This window comes from Eublepharis macularius, chromosome 11 (assembly GCF_028583425.1).
Source record: "Eublepharis macularius isolate TG4126 chromosome 11, MPM_Emac_v1.0, whole genome shotgun sequence".
Lineage (NCBI taxonomy): Eukaryota > Metazoa > Chordata > Lepidosauria > Squamata > Eublepharidae > Eublepharis > Eublepharis macularius.
Window position 1 is genome coordinate 409459 of NC_072800.1, and position 13133 is coordinate 422591.

Consider the following 13133-nt stretch of genomic DNA (forward strand, 5'->3'; position numbering starts at 1 on the left):
AAGCCACAGGAAATACAGTTGCCAGAGGTCCCACAGGCCAAGGGGGGGCAGGGAACAGGGAAGCAATGTGGTACTTACTTACTTTGTAAAATAGTAAAAAGTTCAGTAGCACTTTTAAGACTAACCAACTTTATTGAGGCATAAGCTTTCAAGAACCACAGCTCTCTTCATGCATGCATCTGACGAAGAGAGTTGTGGTTCTTGGAAGCTTATGCTACAATAAAGTTGGTTAGTCTTAAAGGTGCTACTGGACTTTTTACTATTTTGCAACTACAGACTAACATGGCTACCTCCTCTGGACCTACTTCCTTTGTGTGCTCAAAAGCACACACTTCCATGTTTCCTCATTGCACCAGGAAATGGTGTCATTTTCTGGTGCAATGGAGGGGCTGTGGAATACACTGAAGAGGAGCTCAGTAGAAATCGCCCTCAAACAGGCAATTTCTACGGAGCTCGGCTTCAACATGCCCAATGGCAGGGAAGTGTGTGCACACGCTTCCTCACCCCATGCCTTCCCCCCACTGGACAGGCGAGTGGGGCTGGGGGCAGCAGGTGGGGTTCCCCCACCCCAAGGGGGGGGTGTTGGAAAGCTTAACAGGAAGCACTCAGCCCAGTGCCCCCGCCCTGAGCCTCCTGCTCTGTTCTGCCAGATGTGTGGCCTGCTGCTTTTAGGGGCAGCATATGAGCTTGTCTTCTTTTGCCCTGTATTGCTATTCATTTTGGGATTGTATAAAACTGAAGTAAAATGAAAGTGTGCTGCTACGTACGAAATAAGTTGGGCTATTTGCATATATCTCTGTGTTAAACGTCAACCCATTCTTTCTCTTTTTGTAAAGACGGCCTTTGTCTTAGGAAATATATGTCTGTGGCATCAACGCCATCACATAAACGGGCGGATTTGCCAGTGCTGCAGCAACGAGTATGCTTTCCAGCGGGAGTGCTTCAGCAGCATAAAAGAAGACGAAAAATATGTCCCTGCCCCATGCACTGCAGAACTATTCCCCTTCCATGAAGATTTGTGCACACCGAATGCTAATGTGGAGAAGCCCAAGTAAGGAACTGGAGGGCTGCAGGCACAGGTTGGGCTAGTGATGTTAAACTGCTTCGGTCTTCTGCCGCTCCTCCTCACTGGCCGCCTTGGCACACCACTGGCCCTCCGCTTTGAGCTCCTGCTGTCTTCCTTAGCCTCCTGCCTTCATTTCCTGTCTTTCTCCCCTGGGCTATGGCTTCTTCAGCCCAGGCCCAAACAAATCCCTAAGCGGATCTGACTCAGAACCCCAGCAAAACAGCAACAACAGCAACATCCGATTGTTATACCATCCTTCAGGACAACTTAATGCCCACTCAGAGTGGTTTACAATGTGTGTTATTATAATCCTCTTGACAATCACCCTGTGAGGTGGGCTGGGTTGAGAGAGCTCCGAGAGAGCAGTGACTGACCCGAGGTCATCCAACTGGCTTCAGAGAGCCAGTCTGGTGTAGTGGCTAAGAGCGCAGGATTCTAATCTGGAGAGCTGGGTTTGATTCCCCACTCCTGCACTTGAAGCCAGCTGGGGTCAGTCTCACAACTTCTCAGAGCTCTCTCAGCCCCACCCACCTCACAGGGTGTTTTGTTGTGGGGATAATAATGGCATGCTTTGTAAACCGCTCTGAGTGGGTGTTAGTCATCCTGAAGGGTGGTATATAAATCAAATGTTGTTGTTGTTATTCTGGTGGAGGAGCGGGGAATCAACTCTGGCTCTCCAGATTAGCATCCTGCCACTCTTAGCCAGTACACCAAACTGGATTCAGATAATTTTGTCCAGGAGTAACCAGAGTCGATCTGCAACCACTCTTGAATACCTTGGTCCAAAAAGACAGGTTTGGAACTTGGCCTAGATCAGGAGGATCTGAGGGTTTTTTTTCCTTCTCAACAGCGAGTTTGCGATTCTCTTTTTACAGAGAGCTGGGGGTGGGGTGGGCTGAGGCAATTTGCCAGGGGATTCTGGCAAAGCTGTGCCCATCTTGCTCACCACAAGTCTTAGCATTTTGTTTAAAGTTTTCTTTTAAAAGCAGTGCATTAGAGTATAAGATGACACTAAGTCTGTGCCATAATGAGGCTTGTCCCCAACCATGATGAAGTAAATCTTGTGTGTCTTTCACTGTGAAATAGAATAAATCCTAGTGGGAGCCTTACTTGACTGTTTCATGCGCTGGTACGTGCACGGTCTGGAACGCAGGCTCTCCAGGTCCCCCCACCCCCCATGGCAGCAATCTCCTGGGGATTGTAGCCTCTGCCTATCAATCACTGATGCGTGGTGGAGAAGGCAGGCTGCACAGATTTTCTCTGCCATCATTGGGAGCTTGGCAAGAAGGCCGGGGAAATTGACCTGAATGCCCTTGATTCCAGTGTTGCCTTCAAAACTTGGGGTATTGGCCCTGAACACAGCAAATCAGTCCCAAACAGAGGTGATGCCTAAAGAATCAGCCCCAGTGGGAAGCCATTATTGCTGGGTCCCATGAAAGTGACATGTTTTGTGGGCTCTACAGATTGCACGTACGCATTATGCATGCACAAAAACGTAAGTAAATTGTGTCCCCAGCCCAGCCACTTGACAGGGAGAACCTGGAAACTCTAGTTTGGAGAGCCAGTTTGGTGTAGTGGTTAAGAGCGGCAGGACTCTAATCTGGAGAGCCGGGTTTGATTCCTCACTCCTCCGCTTGAAGCCAGCTGGGTGACCTTGGGCTAGTCACAGTTCTCTGGAGCTCTCTCAGCCCCACCCACCTCATAAGGAGTTTTGTTGTGGGAATAATAATAACATACTTTGTAAACCGCTCTGAGTGGGCATTAAGTTGTCTTGAAGGGCTGTATATAAATCAAATGTTGTTGTTATTGTTATTAGAGGTTAGTAGTATTAGTTTTATTCCTTTAGTCAGGCTTAAGCTGGCTGCAAACTGTATATTTATGTTGTTTGTTTCATTGTATGTAATGTATATAATGTACGAATATTAAAAATAAAAAAGAGAAAAAAGAAGAAGAAAAGGGAGAATAGCCCATCCCCTTGTGTTCCTGGGAAACCCTTGACTTGTGGGGGTGGGTGGGAGGTGCTTACATCTTTTTAGCCCCTCCCTTTTTAATGGTTTTTTACCAACTTCAGTTTTAAAAATCAACATGGGATAAGTTGACCAGATATTATAAAATTACTCAAAAGATTTCTGAGAATCTTCACCTTATCAAAGCCCACACAGATGCAGCCACTGATTTTAAAGGACATTGGGACGTTGCACTGTGATTGAGCCTTCAGCTGACTTTTGATCTCATTTCAGGCTCCTTGTCAACCTGGTTAAATGCAAGCCTGCTATTACGGAAGAACAAATGAAGGCTGTTATCACAGATTTTTATGGATTAGTGGCCAAATGCTGCCAAGCTGAAAACCACGAGAGATGCTTTCAAGAAGAGGTATGGTTTTTAAAGGACACGTACCCAGCGTATGTGTTCTTTAGAGGTGGTTTTCTTCAGAGGTAGCCTGTCCCAAAGATGCAGCCGTAGGACTAAAATGGAGACATAGGAGCCTCCCCCCAGTGCCATCCTATATACCTTCACTGAATTTTAAACTTCTGATTTTTAAAAAAGACTGTTGCCCTTCTGCTTTAACAAAAATAAGGAAAACTCATGTCCTGCACGAGGGCTCATTAAGTAAGCCATAAATCTGCTCTTCCCCTTCACTAGCCAGTGAGTGCACAGAAGGAGGGAGGCAGGGGATGGGCCTCCTGGCCACACTCCCAGGGAGGTGCAACATGGGCTGAATCTGTGGTTCCCAGGTGCCCACCGGTGGCGAGCAAACTCCCACAGATTTACCCCCTTTCCTACCAATTGCCTAGCAATCAGCAGGAAGGGGCAGACTCCCAGAGCTTGCCCACCACCAGCAGGCACCTCAGGAGTGCAGGCCGTGCATGCGCTCCCACCCACCATGGCGATGTCACTTCAAAAGTGATGTCATTGTGCTGGCTGCAGGAGCGTCCCCGTGCTTCGTTTTGGGGCTAATTTGGGCCCCAAATCAGCAGAATCGGAGCCGTGCGGAGCATGGGAGCGCTCCAGTGGCCAGTGCAACAACATCACTTCTGGAAGTGATGTCATCATGCTGCCACTGGAGTGTGTACGCACTGCACACACATGTGATGATTAAAAGAAGAGCAGCAAAAAGTAAGTGCCAGGTCCCAGTGAGTCCCAGGGTCCCGGTGGGAGGATTGAGGGACCTGGCAACCCTAGATGAACCAGGCCCTTTTGTGGCCCAAATCAGCCTGCTATGATACGTACGCACTCCCGCACCTGCACAATGATGTCACTTCCTGGGGTGACACAAAGGGGAGTGCTGGCTCCCCCCCCTCTCCTGCTGGGAGTGTAAGTGGACCAGGCAACCTTACCTTTCATTTAGTAACATCTCTGAGTTGGTATCTTTTCTTTTAGGGTCCAAAGTTGGTCGAACGGACTCAAGCTGCTTTGAGCTGAAAAGGTAAGCTGAAAAACAAGGTGCAGGACACTTTGCTTGCCTGGGCTCCCTTTGCATCCCTGGCATTTCCTAGAATGTTAAAACATTATTGCATTGCACCAATCTATTGCCGTGATTCTCTGCTCCTTTGAATTCCCAGTGTTCATTTAAAAAAAATAAATCTTTTTCATTGCAGAGATAAAAGGCTAGAGACATACTTCTTCTTTAAAAAAAAAAGAAAGCTGGGAATTCAGAAGAGTGAGGACCACACGGCAATCCCATATGAGCCACCCCCCAGCCAAGGCTTGCCTTGCAAGCCTTGCCGCCTGTGCCCCCACCAGAGACAGGGCCTTTTGCCCCTCCCCTGGAGGCTTACCTGGTGCCTTTGATGCTTTATTGTAGGCACCAGGCCAAAACGTATGTTCACCCATGCTTTCAATTAAACAGTTTAATTTTTAACCCCATTTTAGTGTGTTTAGTCTGAAAAGTTATTTTGAGCTGTCAGTGGTCTGTTTTTGTCCCGCCCCCGCTGCTCCCCCAAGATGACTGCCTGTCCTGCTGGGCAGATATCAAATGGAGTCTCAACATTATTGTGCTAATTTTATAATTCTTGAATTGCCAGAGTAAATGTGACGAGGACACTAGGGTTGGCAGTCCCCCAGTGGGGTAGGAGATCCCCTGCTCCCAGCCTCTACCACCCGCTGCCACTCACCTGGATGGCAGGGGGAAGGCCCTGGCAAATGTGCTCAGGAGGCCAAAAAACCTCCCAGGCCAGAGTGCAGTTGGCACACTCCCCGTGATGACGTCATTTCTGGGAGTGATGATCTCATACTCGCTGGCAGGCATGCTCCCTTGGCCCCTGGGAATGGCAGAAGCATGCCTGCCGCGGGGCATGATGATGTCATTCCCAGAAGTGAGGCCATCGCGCCCAGCGGGGAACACATGCCCTCTTTGCGCAAGCGTGAGGACTCTGAGAAGGAGAGTGCCAGGGCCTACCCTCCCTCCAGGAGGATAAGGGGACCTGGCAACCCTAGAATGGCAAGCTATTCACGTTTCAAGCAGAGAGCGAGGGCTGGGTTTTCGAAGGAAAGCGTGTACCTGTGCGCCATTATTGAGGCATCTTTCGTATTTCCGGTTCACTTCTAGTAGCAGTGCAGGACTGGGGGTGGGTGGGTGGGGAAGTGCTCCAAACAGTGGAACACACAGAGGGTGCAGAATGGAGCTCGCTCACACCCACATGCAATAGATCCCCCACCCCGCAAATGAAATGAGCGTGGATCCCCCCACCCCCACCCCCACCAGCTCAGCCTGGCAGTTTTTGTTTCCATGCAACAAACGAAGGGGAAATGCTTAATGGGCCTGCTATTGCGGCTCTTTTGTGTCAGACTATAGCAATGTATATTTTTTTCTTCATATATCTCAGCTTCTCAGAGTCTCTGAATCAGGGATATGGAGTTTGTGTGTCAGGTTAATTTATCCAAGCCAACAGGATGACCAAGTTCTATTCTGGAGGACTCTGGTCAGGCCTGCATCAGATCCAGGTGTGCACTGAAGAAGCCCTGAGCGTCTAGTTAGCTTTAGAGATGGGCACGAACCTAAATACGAACCCCAAAAAACAGCGGTTCGTGGAAGCTCATTTCCACAAACTGGTCTACTGGTTAGTTTGGTTCGTATTAAAGGGGCAGTTTAAATGGCCATTTCCCTTGGGAAATGGCTACTTAAACCTTTCCTGCCCCTTGCAAGTGGCAGGGCCCTTTATACTATCCCCCCCTCACCACCTGCCAGCTGATAGTTCAAAGGGACTTGCTGCTTGGAAGCGGCAGGGCCCTTTAAACGGGATGAGCCGGGGCTGGGTTCTCGTGGCCCCTTCTTATATGTCCAGGAGAATGCTTTTTTTAAAAAAAAATTTTTATTGGTGAGTACATAGTTATTACATACACTCTCCATCATACCTAATTTATTTCAACCCCCACCCATTCCTTCCCCCCTCCTTGTAGACTTCCAACAGCTTTCCAACCCTTAACATATCTTATTACTTAACTTATTTCCCATTAAATTCTTCTAATTTATATATGTATTATATCTCTTACTCTAAGCATATTCAAATTCTCTTATATATACTCTGTCAAATCCACTAAAATATCAATTCTCTACATCACTGTTTAAACTGAATATTTTTGATAAAGTCTCTTAATAGTAATCCTAGCTTAGGTTAATTAATAGCTAAATTTTCCCATTAATGGTAAAGTTACTCCTCTCTTCTATTTAAGAAATAACAAATTAATAGTTCTCAAACTGCCACAGTCCTCCTTTCACATCCCATTTTTTTTCTAGATATTGTTTCAATTTCCCCCAGTCTGCTATATATTCTCCTGGATCAAGGTCTTTGAGTTTTCTTGTCATTTTATCCATCTCAGCCATGTACAGCAATTTGTAAATCCAATCTTCTGTAGTTGGTATTTCTTGTACTTTCTATTTCTGCGCATATAAAAGTCTTGCTGCTGTAGTCATGTAAAATAACAATGTTCTGTACTGCATTGAAACATCTTCCATTCCCAAGTTCAGTAGCAGCAATTCTGGGTTCTTATTTATTTGGGTTTGCAAAACCTCATTAATTACTTCAATTATATCTCCCCAGTATTGCTTAGCTACCTCACAAGTCCACCACATATGGTATAATGATCCTTCATGCTTTTTACATTTCCAGCATCTGTTTGACATATTAGTATTTCCTCGCGCAATTTTCTTTGGTGTTAGATACCACCTGTACATCATTTTATATACATTCTCTTTAATATTTGTACAAGTTGAAATCTTCAGTGTATTTTTCCACAAATGCTCCCAAGCTTCCATTGTTATTTCTTTATGAAAATTTATTGCCCATTTCACCATCTGGACTTTAACTGTTTCATCTTCCGTGTACCATTTTAGAAGTATTTTATAAATTTTCGAGATTTCTTTTTTACCTTCTTGTAAAATCACTTCTTCTAATTCCGACTTTTCCAATCTTATTCCTCCTTTTGAGCAGTCCGAGTTGTAAAGATCTCTGATTTGCCTATATTGAAACGATCCATAATGAGGAGATAACTCTTCTCGCGTTTTTATTTTTAACCTTTTATGTTCCATTATTGTTATCTCTTTATAGGTTAAACATTGTTGTTCATTATAAACAGCTCTCGGATCTATTACTTCGTATGGTACCACCCATGAGGGGATACCATCTTCCATATAGTCCTTGTATTTCTTCCAGATTGTGAAAAGGCTTCTTCTAATATAATGATGCAAAAACATAGAGTCCGCTTTTACTTTGTCGTACCACAGATATGCATGCCATCCAAACAGTTTTTTATGTCCCTCCAAAGCCAGCAATTTACGGTCTTTTAGCATTATCCAGTCTTTTAACCATACCAAACATATTGCTTCATAGTATAATCTTATATTTGGCAGTTGCAGTCCACCTCTTTCTTTCGAATCTTGTAATACTTTCATTTTCACACGGGGTTTCTTGCCTGCCCACACAAAGTCTGAGATTTTCCTTTGCCATTTATCAAATTGTTTGAAGTCTCAGATAATTGGGATTGTTTGCAACAAAAACATCACACGTGGTAACACATTCATCGTGATTGCTGCTATTCTTCCCAACCATGACAAGTTTAATTTATTCCATTTTATCAAATCTCTTTCTATTTGTAACCACAGTTTCTCATAATTATTTTTAAATAAGTCTATATTTTTCGCAGTCAGCTCAATACCTAGATACTTCACTTTGTTGGTTACCTCACAGTCCGTTATCTCCATTAGTTCTTGCTGTTTTTGCTTTGTCATTTTCTTACACAATATCTTCGACTTCTTTTTATTCACATAAAATCTTGTACCTTTGCTTATTTTCAGTTTTTTGGTCAAATCATCATTCACTACAATCACTGCACACTGGTCTTTATAAATTTCTTTCACTGCTTGTATGAACTTTTCTCCCATTTGCAGCTTTTCCATAGTGGCAAACATAAAGTCCCAATTCAGATTGTCAAATGCTTTTTCCGCGTCCACGAAGAAGAAACCAACTTCCCTATCACAATGCTTGTCATAGTATTCAATAGCGTTTATTACTGTCCTCAGGTTATCCTTAATTTGTCTATTAGGTAAAAATCCAGCCTGTTCTTCTGCAATAAATTTCAACAGCCATCCCTTTAATCTCCGCCAAAATTTTTGCAAATATCTTGTAATCATTATTCAACAACGAAATTGGCCGATAATTTTTAACATTAGTCAGATCTTGTCCGTCTTTCGGAATCAACGATATGTTGGCTTCGTTCCATGAGTCAGGAATCCTTTGGCCTTGCAAGATTTCATTCATTACCTCTCTTTAAAAAGGTGCCAATTCATTAGCCATCATTTTATAGAACTTTGCCGTTATTCCATCCGGACCTGGTGCTTTCCCTAATTTAGTTGATTGTATAGCTTCTTTTATTTCTTCCTCTGTCACTTCTCTGTTTAACTTTTCTTTCCATTCCTCTGACATCATTGGAAGCTTCGTTTTCTCCAAATATTCCTCTATTGAATCTCTGTTCACCTCCTTTTTTTGGTACAATTTTGCATAGAATTTTAAAAAAGCTTTACTAATAGCTGGTTGATCCAACAGTATTTTATCCTCTTCTCGGATTTTAATTATAGTTTTCTTCTCTTTTTTCTTTTTTAATTGCCAAGCTAGATATTTCCCAGGTTTGTTTGCACCCTCAAATAGTTTTTGATTCATTTTTTTCAAATTCCACTCCAATTCTTTATTGTTCATTGCCGTCAGTTGTTCTTGCAGGATTTTTATATCCTGGTATATTTTCTTCTTCCCTGGTCTTTTCTTAAGTTGTATCTCTTTGGCTTTAATTTTTTCCATAATTTCATGTCTCTTTTCTTCCTTTCTCCTTCTGTCTCTTGCATTTAAGGCCGTTAATATTCCTCTTGTCACAGCTTTGTATGTGTCCCGTACCTTGTGAGTTGGCACGTCCTTATTCATGTTATATTGTATAAAGAACTTGGTCTCTCTTCGTAGCAACGCCATATTATCTTCTATCTGCAGCAAATCCTCATTTATCCTCCATCCTCTTCTTTTAGTATTTTTCCCAAATTTCCACATAACTGGATTGTGATCTGAGCCTACCTTGGGCATTATCTCCACATCCTTAGTCCACAACGCCAGTTCCTTGGAGGCCCAGATCATGTCAATTCTTGATAATGTAAAGTGTTTTACTGAATAAAATGTATATTGTCTATTTTTGGGGTTTTGTCTCCTCCATACATCCTCCAGACTTTCTTGTTCTTTTATCGCAAAAAAAGATTTTGGCAAAAGTCCTCTTTTTTTATGTGCACTTTTAGATTTCTTGTCTTCTTCCAAGTTTGTAACTCCATTGAAGTCACCTGCCAGAATTATTTGATCATAGGTCAGTGCATCTAACTGTTTCTGTAAATCCTTGAAAAATTTTTGTTTTGCACCGTTAGGCGCATAAATTCCAATCACCAAGGTCTTCTTTGAATTCCAAATTATTTCCACTGCTATACACCTGGCTTCTGTATCACATAAAACTAATTTAGGCTGCAGCTCTTCCTTTATATACAATACAACTCCCCTCTTCTTCTTTTTGGAAGCCGCTGCAAATTCGTTTCCAAGTTTTGCAAGTTTTAAATATTTTACATCCTGCTTTTTAATATGTGTCTCTTGCAAACACACTATATTACATTTTTGTTTTAAAAGCCAGTGGAATATAATCTTGCGTTTAGAAGGTGAATTTAGTCCATTTACATTCCAAGATATAATTTTACACTCCATGATCAAATTTTAGCACTCTTTGGTAAGTCTTTTTCATTGTCTTTAATAAACGTTTCCATCTCCTGACCAGATCTGATATTCCAACTAGTTCCACCAAATTCGAAAGCCAGCCCTTCAGGTATTTCCCATCTATATCTAATTTTCAAGTCTTTTAACATCTGGATCAGCTCTCTGTACTTTTTCCTCTCCAGCAACACCGATCTGGGCAGCTCTTTCATGATTCTCACCGCTTTCCTATCGACTTCTAATGGATCTTGAAATTGTTTACTCACGATTGACTCTCTGATGCTTCTAGTTGTAAATTGCACAATCATATCTCTTGGTAGGTTCTTTTGAGCCGCAAATTTTGAATTAATCCTGTATGCCACATCCAGAAGATCTGCTATTTCCACTTCCTCTTTGTCCAGGTAACCTGCCAAAATTTCTGTAATATGCTCTTGGGTTGATTTTTCCAAAACTTCCGGGATTCCACGAAATCTGAGTTGTTTTTCCATTTGTTTACATTCAGCTATGGCCATTCTTCCCTTCACTCCTCTCATCTCCGTTCTGTGCACATCTGCCAAAGTGTCAGCCGCGTTTTCTACTGCATTAACTCTCTGCTGTGTAACTTGTAGGTCTTTTTGGACTTGGTCCATATTTTTAGATAGCTCTGCCATCTCCAATTTAAATGCCTCTTTGAAGTCCTTCAAATTTTTTGCCATCTCTTGCATCATATCTTTAAGCTCTTTATTTCCTTCCATGACTTTTTTCTCCATCTCTTTATTTCCCTCTGTAACTTTTCTATCTAAATTTTCCAGCGCCGTCTGCCAGTCCTTTTTCGACATCGTGGGGCTAGCTTTACTTCGCTCCCACGAGTCCGCTCTTTTCCTTAACTCCGTGGCACAAATTTGTTCTTTTCTTTTATTTTTAAAAGTCCGAATTTAAATTGTTTTTCCAAAAGTTAGTGTTTACTAAATCCAAAATGCCGGGCGTCTTTTCTCTATGATCTTATTTGAGGCAGCCACCCTTACCCTTGTCCAAGATGTCCTACTTCCTTTTTCCTTGAAGTCAAAGCTCTGCCCTTCTTCAAAATGGTGATATTCCACTTCCGTTGGTTACAAGCAGCTTCTCGCCCGTCTCTTTATGGTTGTGACGCACTTCCTGTTCCTCTCCATTGCACAGCAGCTCTCGCGATACTGAAACTTTCTCACAGTCCACTATCTCCTCCAAGCCGCAGGTATGTAAACAATCTTCATTTTCCCGCTCTAACTTCTCTTTAAAAAGTCACTTCTTAGCAATTTATTTGCCGGAACTTTCTCAATTATTTATTAAGTCTCTCGCAGCTTTCTAATTCTCTTTATCACTTTATTTCTTATTGTAATCTGTCCCGTACTGAGAGATAGCAATCTTTACCTTCTTAGATGTTTCTCTTGGGTTGTAATCACTGCTTCAATTATCCAGTTGATTCAAAGTACTTCTTTGTGTTGCTGACGCTTGGGCATGAGGGTCTTATGTCAGAAAATGACTCCAGAGCCGCTGCAGAGATCTTGGCTGCCTGTCTTCGAGTGGGACCTCAAGGGTGGGTGGGGGATCGTTGCGTAGACCCCCCTCACACCCGAGATCAATGCACTCTCGAGGTCTTGAGCGTACTTGCTTGTTCTCTGCCTGAGAACAGGGGTCTATGGGCAATTTGCGCCCCTCCAGCCCCTACAAACAGCGGCACGGACAGCTCAGCTCCCTGAACTGCATTAGACCTTCATGGATCCCAAGCCGGAAGTCATGTCCAGGAGAATGCTGATCACGACTTTGGGGTCAGGAAGGAATTTTCCTCCAGGCCAGATTGTCCAGGGACCCTGGAGGTTTTTTTGTCTTCCTCTGGGCATACAGCAGGAAGAGTCACTGGAAGAGTTGGGGGGGGGGGAAGATAACTGTGAATTTCCTCCCTTGTGCAGGGGTCCCAGCTCAATGAGTCTGTTTTTTTACATTCACACTGCAATAACAAATTCAAAACGTTCAGATTCAGCCTAAGCATCTAGTTAGTAACAATCTAGTTAATCATTTAAACGAATTTACTAATTAATAATTATCCATAGGCAGTACATTTGAAGTTATGCTGCAGAGGTTGAAATGTGGCTCCCCAATAGATGTTTTATTTCTATTGTTGTTTATGTGGCCCTTCTGCATTTCTTCTTTAAAATCTAAATGTAATTTAAAATGGAATGACTTTCAGAATATTTCATACCGTAGCACTGACCACTGTAGTATTCCCATTGTACCAGGTGATAAAAAACAGCATCCTGGAGCAGCCATTGAGCTCTCAGCTGCCGTGGGAATGGTCCCCAGACCCCCAAGGTTGATGTCTGAGCCTCAAGCAGATTTGTATGAATTGGCCTTCAGAAATTCACTTCCAAGTCATCTTCCCCAAAGTGTTTTGCATGTTAGGCTAAAGTTATGTTCATGCTGGCTCAAGTAATTCCTTGCTCTTCTTTTCTTCTAGTCCTGCAACAGAGCCAATGGGGACCAAATCCAGCAAGCCCAGACACCCTTCTTTGGTCACTTTCCTGTAATGTATCAAGTTCCTGATTCAAAGGGAATGAAATTATTATTTCTGTAACCATCTTTCATGATATTAAATAAAACTTCTAAGCTAAACTCCCCCTTTTTGAAACTCACTGATTCAGCTTGTGAGAGCTCAAATATGTGCTGCGGGGTGCGGGGGTGTGAGTGCTGGTGCTGCCGTGTGAAATGCACCTCCAAGTACTAGAAGGCGAGCAGGAACTGGGGATTATCTCCTCTGATACGTTCGCACCCTTCCTCCCTCCTGCCCCCTGGGCCCCACTCTTCCGCTCTCTCTCTGGGTTCTCTTT

At 43.3% G+C, this 13133-nt stretch overlaps 1 protein-coding gene across 1 annotated transcript in view; it reads left to right on the forward strand.

Annotated features, from left to right (window-relative positions):
* Positions 1-12918, forward strand: part of LOC129337859 (albumin-like) — a 40373-nt gene extending 27455 nt beyond the window's left edge. The window contains exons 12-15 of the mRNA XM_054991814.1: positions 837-1051; positions 3307-3439; positions 4448-4493; positions 12764-12918. Of these exons, the coding sequence (XP_054847789.1) occupies positions 837-1051; positions 3307-3439; positions 4448-4489 (390 nt within the window). The 3' untranslated portion in view covers positions 4490-4493; positions 12764-12918. The remainder of the gene's footprint in view (positions 1-836; positions 1052-3306; positions 3440-4447; positions 4494-12763) is intronic.
* The last annotated feature ends 215 nt before the right edge of the window (positions 12919-13133 follow it).